The following is a 14,153-nucleotide window of genomic DNA, read 5'->3' on the forward strand; positions in this document are numbered from 1 at the left end:
TCAGAGGATACAGTAAAATTTATCTCAGTGTTCTAGTCTTGTTCTACTTATACAAAAATTAAGTTTTGATATATTTACAGTAGGAAATGTACAAAATATATTAATGGAACATGATCTTTACTTAATATCCTAATGATTTTTGGCATAAAAGAAAAATTTATCATTGTGACCCATACAATGTATTGTTGTCTATTGCTACAAATATAGCTGTGATACTTATGACTGCTTTTGTGCTCCAGGGACACATTTGTTGTAATTCTGTTGGTCTGACAAGGAGTTCTGGGACTTTTGTAGTATTTGAGACTCAAAAGGTAAAGGAAGATGCATCAGTTAGTGAACTCCAGTGTTTTCAGTGTCACATCAGTCCAGGTCTGTCATGTTCCTCATGATGAACACACACAGCTGACGGTCAAGAATACTCCTGGGGCTCCAGCCACGTTCTCTATTCTCGCAGTCCTCCTGACTGTGTGCTGCGGTTTGTCTGTGTGCAGCTCTATTTTTAGCCGTGCTGTACAGTTTTTCTGCTTCAGCTCAAGCGGTCAGCGGTCAGTGTCAGCGTGACCGAGGAAAAGATGGATCCCGTGGAAGTGTTTGCAGCCGGGAGAAAGGCCGTGGCCTCCGAGGGGTCACTAAAGAGATGTCAGCCGGAGAAGTTGTGTTTGCTGAGGCCAGCTTCGCTGCGGTGGTGTTGGACAGGTACCTGCTCAGACATGGCTTTCTTTCTGAAGGAAGTCTCTGAGATATAAACTAAGCTGAATGTTGCACATCTCAATGAAGTCTTAAACTTACATAGACTGTGAATTTGTGTTATAAAAGGATATCATCTTAAATGTCACATATTTAGAGAGAGATCTTATTGGATAACTTGCCATTTTCCAAATATACACTACCAGATAAAAGTTGTTGAACTGTAAGATTTTTAATGTTTTTTAAAGAAGTCTCTTCTGCTCACGAAGCCTGGATATATTTGATTCAAAGTACAGCAAAAAACAATACATTTTTTTTTGTATTTAAAATAGCGGTTTTCTATTTGAATATACTTTTAAAGTGTAATTTTATTTCTGTGATGTGCAGCTGTATTTTTCAGCATCATTACTCCAGTCTTCAGTGTCACATGATCTACAGAAATCATAATAATATGATGATTTGCTGCTCAAGAAACATTTCTGATTATTATTATGTTGAAAATTTTTTCAGGTTTCTTTGATGAATATAAAGTTCAGAAGAACAGCATTTATCTGAAATAGAAATCTTTTGTAACATTATAAATGACTTTATCATCACTTTTGATCAATTCAAAGCATCCTTGCTAAATTTAGTATTTAGTATTAATTTCTATAACCCCCCCCCAAATAATAATAATAATAATAATAATAATAATAATATATATATATATATATATATATATATAGATATATATTGACTCCAAAGCTTTTGAATTGGTGTAGTGTATAATGTTGCAAAAGCTTTTTATTTCAGATAAATGATGATCTTTAGATCTTTCTATTCATCAGAGTATCCTGAAAAAAATTACTCAACTGTTTTAAATATTGATAATATTAATAATAATAAAAAAAGTTCACATTCGAATTGAAAGCAGTTATTTTAAATATTAAACCTATTTCAAAATATTACTGCTTTCGCTGTATTTTGGATCAAATAAATACATAAAAACATTAAAAATCTCACCTGTCAAAATCTTTTGGCTGGTTGTGTAATTGTCCTGTAACAAGAGTAAAACACATTTTGCTCTTTGGACCAGTATATTAGTGCAAAGGTGCAAAAGCTGGGGTTGTACCTCTTCAAAAGGTGCACCTTTGTACATTTTTAGGTGATAATATGTGCATTTAAGATCCTGCCCCAGTGACAGCTTTTGTACCTTTTTTTTGAAAGTGTGGCAACTCTGCATAGATTTATCTGCACAAAACAATTTGGTCTTGTCACAAACACAACAGTGCATTATTTTTGACGATCCAGACAGCTTTCTATAGATGCACTGTCACCAATCTATATTTGGAATCGAAGGAAAGTGTCTGTTAAATGGAGAACAGAGTTCAGTATGAACACATATCACTGATCAGCTGCATTGCCACGTTTCTCCTCATTGGCTTCTTAACATTGCTTTCGGATGCCTGTTAGATACACAATTTTGTTTTTTTGTTTTTTTTCCAGTAGAATTTCAGATTGAGTTATGCTTAGATTCATAACTATCATGTAGTTTTTGTGCACTCATGTGACAAGATCACAGTTTCAGGGCCACAGCAGAAAAACAGCACAGAATACTTTCTGTGAACACAAAACACGCTTCGATGAGCGTCTGGATGAAGCCCAGCACAGACGACAGCAAAGGGTGACCCTGGATGTCCCTTCTGCTCACTGTACGCTGTGTACTTTATAAAGAGGTGCGTTTGATGACATCAGTGCCTCAGAAATGTCATCTCAAAAATAGACAATTATGTAAATCACATGAAGCAATGTTTCGAAGCGTGCAAGCTGACACCAGAAGACTGAGACGCAAAGTTCAAACATCTTAACTGGTCTAATGTCAAGTAATGACAAGTCAAGCATCCAGACGGTCTTTTCTTTGATCCTTTGGGAAACGATTTGAGTTTAATTTTGCCCATACGAATGAATATTTATATAAAGATCCTTCTGAGAGTCTGATTCACATGTGGATGAGCGGGGTGGGATCACAAAAACAACCAAAGACAACCAGATACTCTACATACAGCAGCATAAAGGAGTTTTTCTGAATGAGTAAATGTATATTTTTTTTACTTCTATATGTAAACCCAGAATACCTGCTGTTCAGACATTGCCATGAAAGTTTAAGTTACTGACCTTTAATTTGAACATGATCTCCATGTTGGCCACCCATCCCCGGACCAGCGCTTTGGAGAATTTGCTTCCAACACTTGGCTAAAGGTTCCTAGTACTCCTGACGAGCTCGATTAACTGGCTCCGTATGGTTGATTAGGACTGAAGCTAAACTCTGCAGGAGTTTTAAATTGTAAACAAGAGTTGGTCTTTCCAAAGGAGGCTGTATTGCCCAGCTTTAGTCTGAGACTACAGAGAACTGTCTTCTTCGAGACTGTGATGTCTATATTGTGTATATTTGTTTGGATGCAGCTGGTGGGATCTTTTGTCATTGTGAGTGTATCCAGTAGAGTGTGTTGCCTATCCTTCTGCTTTTGTTGATTCTATGGACTTCTAGTTTGTTGATGTGAGGGTTAGTGTTCCACTTTGTTACCCCTAATTGTGTGCACCTGTGTATTGTTTGTCACTTGACTCCTGTGGGTATTTAAGCCCTTACATTTCTATAGTTCAGTTGTCTGGTCTTGTCCATTTGTGGTTGTATTGGTTCTTCATTTTCTAGTTTCTTGAATGACATAAACAAGAGCACCATTACATCTTAAAAGAGTTTTTTTGATGGTGGTCTACAGTTTGTCTCATGGTGTAAAATAATTGTTTATTATGATTATTTAATAATTGTGGTGGATTTGGAAACTGAATGGAAACTGAACTCATATGTATGTACATTATAAAATCACACTGACTTCTAAGGGAACAGCTTTGAAACATAGGGTCCTATTTTAAGAGAAGTATGTCATATGTCAAGTCTTTGGGAAGAGTGCTCTCAGGCAAAGCTGGGGTAAGTTCTGAAGTTCAGATCAGTTCATGAAAGGCCAGCACCTGAGTATGTTGAGTCTGAGTCAAGAAGAGGATCTGGAATCAGCCACTGTGATCGCAGACTTGGAACACTTGATAGCAGAAATGTGAAAGCACCTGTCGCTGAGTTTACATGTATGCATAGACGTCTTCAATGTATTTCTCATTTGTCACAAAAAACATTACAATTTTATGCCACTTCATTCATGTACACTGCCATTCAAAAGTTTGGGATCAGTAAGATTTTATTGTTTTTTTAATGGTGTCTCTTATGCTCATAGAGGCTGCATTTTTTGATAAACAAATACAGAAAAAAAATGTAATATTGTGAAATATTATTGCAATTTGTAATACTGATTTCCTATTTTTAATATACTTTAAAATGTAATTTATTTCTTTGATGCAGCACTGAATTATCAGCATCATTACTGCAGTCTTCAGTGTCACATGATCTTCAGAAATCATTCTAATATGATGATTTATAATCAGTGCTGAAACTGTTCTGCTGCTTAATATTTTTTTGGAACCTTTGATATTTTTTCTTTGATTCTTTGATAAATTACAAGTTAAAAAGAACAGCATTTATTCAAAATAGATATCTTTTTTTAACAATATAAGTCTTTACTATAGTTTTTGATCCATTTAACACATTCTTGCTGAATAAAAGTATTAATTTCTTAAATAAAATAAATAAAAAAGAAGAAAGAAATAAAACATTTACTGTCCACAAACTTTTGAATAGAAGTATTCTGTAACACAAACTTCCAGGACCAATATTATTATTATTATTATTATTATTATTATTATTATTATTATTATTTTATCAAAGAATCATGAAAAAAAGTATCACAGGTCCCAAAAAATATTAAGCAGCTCAACTGTTTTCAACATGCTGAAAATACAGCTGCACATCAGAAATAAATGACAGTTTAAAGTATATTAAAATAGAAAACTGTTTTGTAGGGTGTAGGGATAAATTGAAGTTATATTTTTTTTTTTTTTTTTTTTACTTTTTTTTTAGTTATATGAATGCTTGATTGGCATAAGAAAAAAGTCTTACTAATCCCAAACTTTTGAACAGCAGGCTACACTCAGGCAAGAGTTCATCCCATCCACAGCTGCTTGCATTTCCACAAAAACTGCATCAAATGCACTGATGGTCATAATGATCAGCACTGGTATGTAAACACGGCACATGGTGTGTTCTCAATGAGGATGTGTGTGTGTGTCTGTCAGTCTCTCTCTGCAGGTGTGTCACAGCTGTTTCCGCCGGAAGGTGAACCCTCACCGCTGCGCTCAGTGCAAGTTTGCCCACTACTGTGACCGCACGTGCCAGCGCGCCGCATGGGACGAACACAAGCAGGAGTGTTCTGCCATTAAACAGATAGGAAAGGCCCCCAATGAGAACGTGCGGTGAGTCACGTGATCTCAGACCGACCTTTAAATGTTTCAAATGTAACATGTTGTTAAGTACTGTACTGTGATGATGCTGAAACAATGTAGCGCTTTAGTGCTCAGCTGTCCTATCATCAGTCATATCATATTATCCTGCTAATTTATTTAATCACTTAATTACTTAGTTTCATTACCGGAAAGTTAACCAACTACAGCCTGCGGCTAAAATCAGCCTAATGTTTTTAATATCACTGATTTTGTATTTAACATGACTACAATTTAATAGAAACATTTTAAGTTACTAATTATAATGCTTACATTTCTTCATTTATTCAGAAAGCATATAACTTACAGAAAACAAGCAAAGAACATTAACATTACCAAAGAACCATACATCATCACTGACTTCAATCTAATGAGAGTTTACACAGTTTCAGCAGGGTCTCGTCGATACACGATACTATTGTCTATCGGCACAACCCTATATTAGAGAGTTTGTAGTGATAAATAGTGTTGGTACTTCATCTTATCCAAAGAAAACACATCCTGAAGTGTTCAGGCTCAGATGCACGTTCAATGTCCTGTCATTGCAGTCTGGTCGCTCGTATCCTGTGGCGTATTCAGAAGGACACAGGCCTGGTCTCCGACGCTCAGCTCACCACCCTGGACCTCCTGCAGGATCACCTGTCCCAGATGTCCTCCGAAGACCTGAAAGAGCTCAAAGTTGATGTGCAACACTTCTACAATTACTGGCCTAAAAAGAGCAAACCCGTCGGAGAGGACTACGTGACGCATCTCTTTGGTGTGGTACGCACTGATTCATCTGAACGCATTTAAACATCATCTGAAAGCTGAAGTTAACATTAAGACTCACGTTTTATTTAAAATATTTATTGCCTTTTTTTTCTATTTTTCGAAAAAAAATATTTTTAGACGAAGCAGCATGGTGGTTGTTTCGTTCCTGAATGAATCAACTGTTCAAATGATTCAGTTGACTCACTGAACAGTGACTTGCTGCTACATACTGGCGGCTTTAATTTCACATTTAAAGTATCTTTTTTATTTTTAAGATATTTTCAAATATCAGTATTCATTCATATTTAATATATCAAAACATTATTTATGCATTAGTAATTGCAGGTTAAATGCATCCATGTCTTGTGTGTAAATGCATCTCAATGGCTCTTCATACGCAGCTTCTGTGTTTCCTCTGCATTCTGCTGATACTGATTTCATTTGCTTGTTAACATCAGTCAAATATTATTCTATTTGACTGATTAAATGTAAGAATTTGACACAAAAGATGATTCTCACTTTAAAAAAAAAAAGGTTTTATAAAGGAAAAAATGCTCAGAAAGTTAAAAATCAATTTAAACTTATTGGAACAGATTAATTTCTATCGCTGCTGTGAACTGACCACCACACAGAATATGAAGAATATAGATTTTTTTTTACACAGTAGTCCTTTAGACATCAGCACAATAACACACTCAGCAAAACACCATCTAATTGTCATTATTGATAAAATCCCAGAAAAATTGGAGATGTGATTTTTGTCACTGTCTCACACTCCTGTCCCTGGCTGTCTCTGCTGAGCTCAGATGAGAAAGATGTTTCTCTGGTCCTCAGATGAACTGCAACGGCTTCAGGCTGAGCGATCAGAGGGGCCCGCAAGCCGTGGGCGTGGGTCTCTTTCCTAATCTGTGTCTGGTCAATCACGACTGCTGGCCCAACTGCAGCGTCATCCTCAATCCTGGCAAGTGAGTGGATCTCTCAGCTCCTGTGAAGTCACGCAGAAGCTGGAGGAAGTGTTAAACTGACCCGTGTGTGTCTCTCTTGCAGTCAGACGGCTCTGGACACTTCACTGCACTCAAAGAGCAGGTGGGTCGGTGTGACACTAACATCTGACCTTTGACCCCTGACAGCATCGCACCCATGACCTTAACAGTGCAGCTAAAACAGAAAATTCTGTCCTTATTTACACACATCGTTTCAAACCTGGATGACTTTCCTTCTCTGTTGCATGTGATTACAGTGAATACTGTAATGCTTCAAAAAAGACAGAAAAGCACCATCAATTTTATGACTTTTTTGTTGCTTTGGGAGCTTGACAGTCCTCACTTACTTTCATGATATGAGAAAGAGACGGCAGGATTCAAAGAGCTAAAATTTTGCTTTATTTATATATATTTTGAATCACTTTATTTTTAATTCAAGTTGTAGTAATTTTTTGTGCGTATGTCATGTTTTTTTTTGTTTATATATATAGTTTCTACTGATAATATACAGTACAGGTCAAAAGTTTGGAAACATTACTATTTTTAATGTTTTTGAAAGAAGTCTCTTCTGCTCATCAAGCCTGCATTTATTTGATCAAAAATACAGAAAAAACAGTAATATTGTGAAATATTATTACAACTTAAAATAATAGTTTTCTATTTGAATATACTTAAAAAAATAATTTATTCCTGTGATGCAAAGCTGAATTTTCAGCATCATTACTCCAGCCTTCAGTGTCACATGTAACATCCAGTCTATCACATGATCATTTAGAAATCATTCTAATATTCTGATTTATTATGAGTGTTGGAAACAGTTCTGCTGTCTAATATATTTGATGAATAAAAGGTTAAAAAGAACTGCATTTATTCAAAATAAAATAAAAATTCTAATAATATATATTCTAATAATATATTTTCTTTACTATCACTTTTTATCAATTTAACACATCCTTGCTGAATAAAAGTATTGATTTTATTTAAAAAAAAAGAAAGAAAAAAGAAATTACTGACCCCAAATTACTGACCAGTAGTGTATATTGTTATTACAAAATATTTATATTTTAAAAACATAGCTTCTTTTTTTTATTTTTATTTTTTACTTTTTATTCATCAAAATATCCTAAAAAAGTATCACATGTTCTGAAAAAATATTAAGCAGAAATATATACTGTTTCCAACTTTGATAATGAATCATCATATTAGAATGATTTCTAAAGGATCATGTGATAATGATCCTAAAAATTCAGCTTTGCATCACAGAAATAAATGATAATTTAAAGTATAATAAATTTAAAAACAATTATTATAAATTGTAATAATATATCACAATATTACATTTTTTTTTCTGTATTTTTGATCAAATAAATGCAGGCTTGATGAGCAGAAGAAACTTCTTTCAAAAACATTAAAAATAGTAATGTTTTCCAAACTTTTGGTCTGTACTGTATATATATATATATATATATATATATATATATATATATATATATATATATATATATATATATATATATATATATATATATATTATTCATTTATTTTGTTTAGAACAAAAAATGTTTTTGGGTAACTTTTTCTTTTCTTCTCTAAATGTGTTTGAAATGTAAAGTGACCTTGAATTATATAAGTAAGCTATATAAATAAAACTACTTCTACAAAATATATAAATGCATTATTTGTTACATCGCGTTTGGTCATAATGTTTTAACTAATGCTTATTTTTACAACTTGAAATGTTAAAAATATGTTAGCTGATTAATTTATATATAAAAAATTTAAAAGTTCATTGCAGTTTAATGCAATAATCAGCATTTATGAACTGATTTGTATTGTAAAGTGTTAGCAGCTAGTCCTTAAAGTGCAGAAAACACAGAGAAAACAAGAAAAAGATCTCCTCATGATTAGAGAATATTACATAAAGCAGCTGTGAAAGTGAAAGTCAGTTCTAGTCATTCTAACTAAATGTAGTCTCCTGTCTGTCACATGTTCAGAGCAGATTCGCTCGAGGGCTCTTCATCCTGACACATTTCTGATTTGATTTAGCATGGAGTTCCATGTGAGCAGCAAAAAAAGCTGTTTAGGTTTCTTTGTGTTTTACTAACACAAGCAGTGCGTTGTACATGTATTACTGTGTGAGAACGGTTCTCTCTGTGACTCTGGGAACGAGGCAGGATCGAGCTGAGGGCTCTGGGGAAGATCTCTGAAGGAGAAGAGCTGACCATCAGCTACGTGGACTTCCTAAACGTCTCCAAAGACCGCCAGCAGCTGCTCAAGAAGCAGTATTATTTCGACTGCAAGTGTGAGCACTGCAGCAGCGGCATCAAGGACGAGCTGATGACGGCCGTCAGAGACACCGACGGACGCAAGGTTCAGATCTGTGCTACTGTCAATCATACAGATGTTTACATGTTTATCAGGAGATGAGAGCACCCCTGTGTGGCAGGGAATGATGATACAGTCATACTGGAGTGTTTGTGAGACTTCAGAGGTTTTTCAGATCCTCAGTCTGTAGTTGGGAAATGTAATCAGTTACAGATTACAAGTTACTCCATTTAAAATGCAATAAGTATAACTTTTTCAATTACTTTATTAAAGTAATGTAAATGAATACATTTGATTACTTTACTTCTAAATTTCTAATGATTGAACTCAGATGTAAACTCCTGTGTAATCATTAACATTTTCATAAGTAACAGTAATTTAATGACACTTTTTTTATTCAGTGACTGTAACAGATTACAGTTACATTTATTTTGTAATTAAATTGTGTAGCTCTGTTACATGTAACTAGTTACTCCCCAACACTGGTATTTAGACTAAGGTCTGTATTTATTTCTGTATTTTTATTGAGTTTGTTTACACTAAGGTGTGTCTGTCTGCAGCCGTCTGCTGATGTGGTGAAGGCGGTGACAGACTTCAGTCTTCAAGCTGTGGTTAAGATCGAAGAGGCTCGGACTGAAGGAAACTTCCACGAGGTGAGTCTCACAACACCGTCCTGATTTCACACAGATTTAAGAGCCGAAACACTTCTGTTTTATTGGTTACTAGAAATAAATAAAAAAGTCAGTGATGAACTTTACACTGTGTTCACCAAAGTGACATGAAAAGTATTATATTTCAGGACAAATTAAAAGAAAAAAGAAAAGAAAATGTGATGCATTTGAAAAATTATATTATGATTTGGATTCAATTTTAATAATAATAATAAAAACAAATTCATACAAAGTAAAAAGATTGTCTTGTACATGTCTTGTATTGTAGTCTATATATATAAAATCTACTATAAAGACTACATATTTAAAACAATTTTCTTTATACTTAAGTCAAAATGTTACTTAATATAATTTTTTTTTTTTTTGGCTTTTTACAACTTAACCTCACCATAAACAATCAGCTATAATATAATTTCCACTTTGGATAAAACAAAAACAAAAAAACAATTTTTTATTTAATGTTTACTTTAGATTACAATAAATTTACAGTAACTTTGAACGACCTTAATGTTGTTTATTCTGATTTCTTTGTAAAGTATACAATATATTGTGCTATGTACTTAAAATACACGCAGCGAATTAATAAAACTTTTTCTTTTTTAACAAGAAAAATAATTTCTGCAGTCAGGAAATCAGTATGTGTTCTGCACATCAACACACAAGCAAAAGTAGGCTACAGTTTAAAAAATATTGTTTGTTTCTTCTATGCATAGTGTTGTTTGCTTTTAGAGCAACTTAAATTATACTTACTATCACTTAACACCCAGTAATATCATCGACTTGACTGCACAGATACTATCTGAACTGAGCTGAGCTGGAGGATGACATCACTGACTCAACCATGAACTGACTTTAACTGAAAATCTACTGTTTACTGTTGTCCTTTTGCATTGTTACACACTATTTTCCTATTTATTTAATACTGTAAAGTGCTTAGACACAATCTGACTTGTTAAAAGCACTAGATAAATAAAGGTGACTTGAGTGGACAAACGTTTGCTGAACAAAACAGGTTCAAACCATGATTTTGGATTAGATTAAAGTTAAAGAGCAGGTCAAATGGTCCCCTAAAACAGGTTCCAATGCATCTAAGGTCAGAAAACATTGTAATTTTCTCAGAATATACATTCAATATCATTTTGAATTTGAAATTTAATTTTGAAACGATTTGTTCAAAGCAAGTTTGGTGCAAACCAACAACTTTGCAGACTGTTTTCATCGAAGGATAGCTACGTTACAAACTGCAAAAGAGATATTTTCAAGAACCCATATGACCTGCTCTTTAAACTATTCACTTCAAGAAAACAAAATGACCTGGTCGTGTCACTGCTCGGTTCAGAATCAGAATCAGAGAGAGCTTTATTGCCAGGTGTGCTTACACACACAAGGAATCTGTCATACGCTGATGATACACGGAGCTTTGAGTGCCCAAGCAACACTGCTCAAAAAGTTGCCCCGTGTATCATCAGCCTTCGTGACAGGATGACAAGTGACAAGACACAGATAACAAAATAAACAAGTGATTAAAAATACATATGTGAAAACAGCACACAATAGGTGATATATTGCTGTGATTAACGGCTGGCTGGTGCTGCAGGTGGTGAAGCTCTGCCGCGAGTGTCTGGAGAAGCAGGATCCCGTGTTTGGAGACACAAACCTGCACCTGTTGCGTGTCCTCAGCATCGCCAGCGAGGTCCTGTCCCTCATGCATCAGTCCAGCGAAGCTGCAGGTTATGCACAGCGTGTGCTGGACGGATACACGTGAGTCAGTCCGCTGAGCTGCTGGAAACAGGGCCGGGTTTATGCACAAGCATCCTGTATACTCACTCATCCAGGAGACATTGATCCAGGCAGACAAAGTCTTTCCGTAAAATTATATTTTATTAAAATCAATTATCATAAGTTTAAGTGATAATGATTGTTTGTTAGGAGGACAATATTTGAAAATCTGGAATCTGAGGGTGCAAAAAATCTAAATATTGAGAAAATCGCCTTTAAAGTTGTCTGAATGAAGTTCTTAGCAATATATATTTCTAATCAAAAATGAATTAGACTGCATTAATAACTGCTTAAGCATGCATATCAATGGCTCAGACCTCCGTAATTAGCTCTAAAATGATGTTTTGGAAGGTTTGGAGTGAGGTGCGTAAATTAGTTTGACGCACACAAGTTTTCAGGACAGAAACGTGACAAATATGATGAAATGAAATATCTAAACAAAATCTTGAGGTGTGGTTAGATAAATAATGCACAATAATGCTTCGCAATAAATTATGCTTTGCAGTAATCACGAAGTGGTAAAGTGGCCACGAGGCCCGAGTCTTTCTCCGAGAACTATATTTGATCTTCAGTGAATTTGCACTTATTGCAGTAGAGGACTCTGTAATGATTTCCACCGATTACAAAGTATTTTTGTTTGCTGGGATTGTAATAATACAGTATATGTTAATAGAGAAGGGGGCCCCGAAACATTTATTTTGCCTACACTATATTGACAAAAGTTTTGGCACCCCCTTCTAATGAACAGGTTTGACTGCTTTAGTTATTTCCATGAGTACAAATCTTAATGTTTAAGCGTATTCTAGGGAATTGTGTGCTTCTAATTTTATAGCAACAATTTGGACAGAACTCTTTTCTATTCAAACACGACAACGGCTCTGTGTATAAGACAAGGCTCAAAAAGAGTCAGTGTGGAAGAACTTGACTGGTCTGAACACCTCTGGAGAGACTTTAAATACAGACCTTGAGCTAAACACTCATCACCAAACACCAGTGACATGTACGTACACTACATGGACAAACGTATTGGGACACCCCCTTCTTTAGAACAGAAAAAGGCACTTCCAAAACTGTGGCAACAAAGATGGAAACATAGTTTGTGTATTTAAAAAAATGTGTATTTTCATCTCTGTTGCAACAGTTTTGGAGGTGTCTAAAATGACTGTATTCATATGTACAAGTGATTGGTGTTTGGTGATGAGTTTTTGCCTCAAGGTCTGCATTTAAAGTCACAGCAGACCAGTCAAGTTCTTCCACACCGAACCTTGCCTTATACACAGAGCCATTGAGATGTTAGAATAGAAAAGAGTCCTGTCCGAACTGTTGCTTTAAAATCAGAAGCACACAATTCCCTAGAATATCATTATACGCTTAAACATTAAGATCTGTACTCATGGAAATAACTAAAGCAGTCAAACCTGTTCATTAGAAGGGGGTGTCCCAATACTTTTGGCAGTGTAGTGTATATCACAATAAGAGGTAAATCCGGCCCTGACTGTAAAGCTCCTTAGTTCCAGATATTGTGAAACCAGCGTCTGACTCTGTTCCCTCTCAGGAAGCTCTATCCGCCCTATAACGCCCAGCTGGGCATGACCCTCATGAGAGCGGGCGTCACACACTGGCACGCCGGCCTGATCGAGACCGCACACTCGCTGGTCTGTCGCGCTTACGCCATCCTCATCATCACACACGGAGCTCATCACCCCGTCACCAAAGACCTGGAGGTAAAACACCACCGCTGCACCATCATCATCATCAGTCAGAACAACACTGAACATCACTGTGTGCTGATTATCAAACACTCTAAATTGAGCTTTTTGAGGCCAATACAACACAAGACTGTAAGAAAAACTCATCATTATATGATGTCAGAAAGATCACAGCAATGTGACGCATAACAATTACAGTTTACAATAAATAAATATTGTGAGAACCATTTGGAGGACAAATACTAGGAATAAAATTATTCTTTAAACCAATAACAAAATAATTTGTTACAGCTAAACTTTTTTTTACATTTTTTTTTTATCAAATTATATACATAAATGTTGGTTAAATATCATTCAAAAAATTCTATTTTTTTTCAAATGTGGACATTTTTTGTATTTTTTGCAATTTTTGGTTAGTCCATATTTGATCCAGAGTTGGGTTGAAACAACCCAGCATTATTATAGAGCAGTATTTCTTTTCTCAAAAACGTTCAGAGAAAGTAAAAAAAGATTGTTTATTATAAGACCATTTACTTAATCCATATAATTTTTTAAAGACACAAGCCAAAATGTTACTTAATTTATGTAAATATATTTATTATTATTATAACATTGTTTTTTTTCTTGCCTTTTTACAACAACTTCCAGCATAAACAAAAGCTAAATTAGCTATATTATGAAAGATGAATTCTTACATAAAAAGATAAAACTGAAAACATATTGTGAGTCAATGTTAATTTTGTTTACTTGCTAACTATAGATTAACACAACTTCAGAAGACCTCAACGCTTGTGATGTCTTTTCAAAATATGCGTTATATTTCATAT

General features: G+C 34.8%; 1 protein-coding gene across 1 annotated transcript in view; it reads left to right on the forward strand.

Annotated features, from left to right (window-relative positions):
* Positions 1-321: 321 nt before the first annotated feature.
* The window catches only part of LOC109049647 (histone-lysine N-methyltransferase SMYD1-like), a 14,734-nt gene continuing 902 nt past the window's right edge, over positions 322-14,153 (forward strand). The window contains exons 1-10 of the mRNA XM_042723372.1: positions 322-437; positions 517-696; positions 4,906-5,082; positions 5,658-5,871; positions 6,694-6,824; positions 6,907-6,945; positions 9,017-9,212; positions 9,728-9,820; positions 11,436-11,599; positions 13,173-13,341. Of these exons, the coding sequence (XP_042579306.1) occupies positions 322-437; positions 517-696; positions 4,906-5,082; positions 5,658-5,871; positions 6,694-6,824; positions 6,907-6,945; positions 9,017-9,212; positions 9,728-9,820; positions 11,436-11,599; positions 13,173-13,341 (1,479 nt within the window). The remainder of the gene's footprint in view (positions 438-516; positions 697-4,905; positions 5,083-5,657; positions 5,872-6,693; positions 6,825-6,906; positions 6,946-9,016; positions 9,213-9,727; positions 9,821-11,435; positions 11,600-13,172; positions 13,342-14,153) is intronic.

Source organism: Cyprinus carpio, chromosome B5 (assembly GCF_018340385.1).
Source record: "Cyprinus carpio isolate SPL01 chromosome B5, ASM1834038v1, whole genome shotgun sequence".
Lineage (NCBI taxonomy): Eukaryota > Metazoa > Chordata > Actinopteri > Cypriniformes > Cyprinidae > Cyprinus > Cyprinus carpio.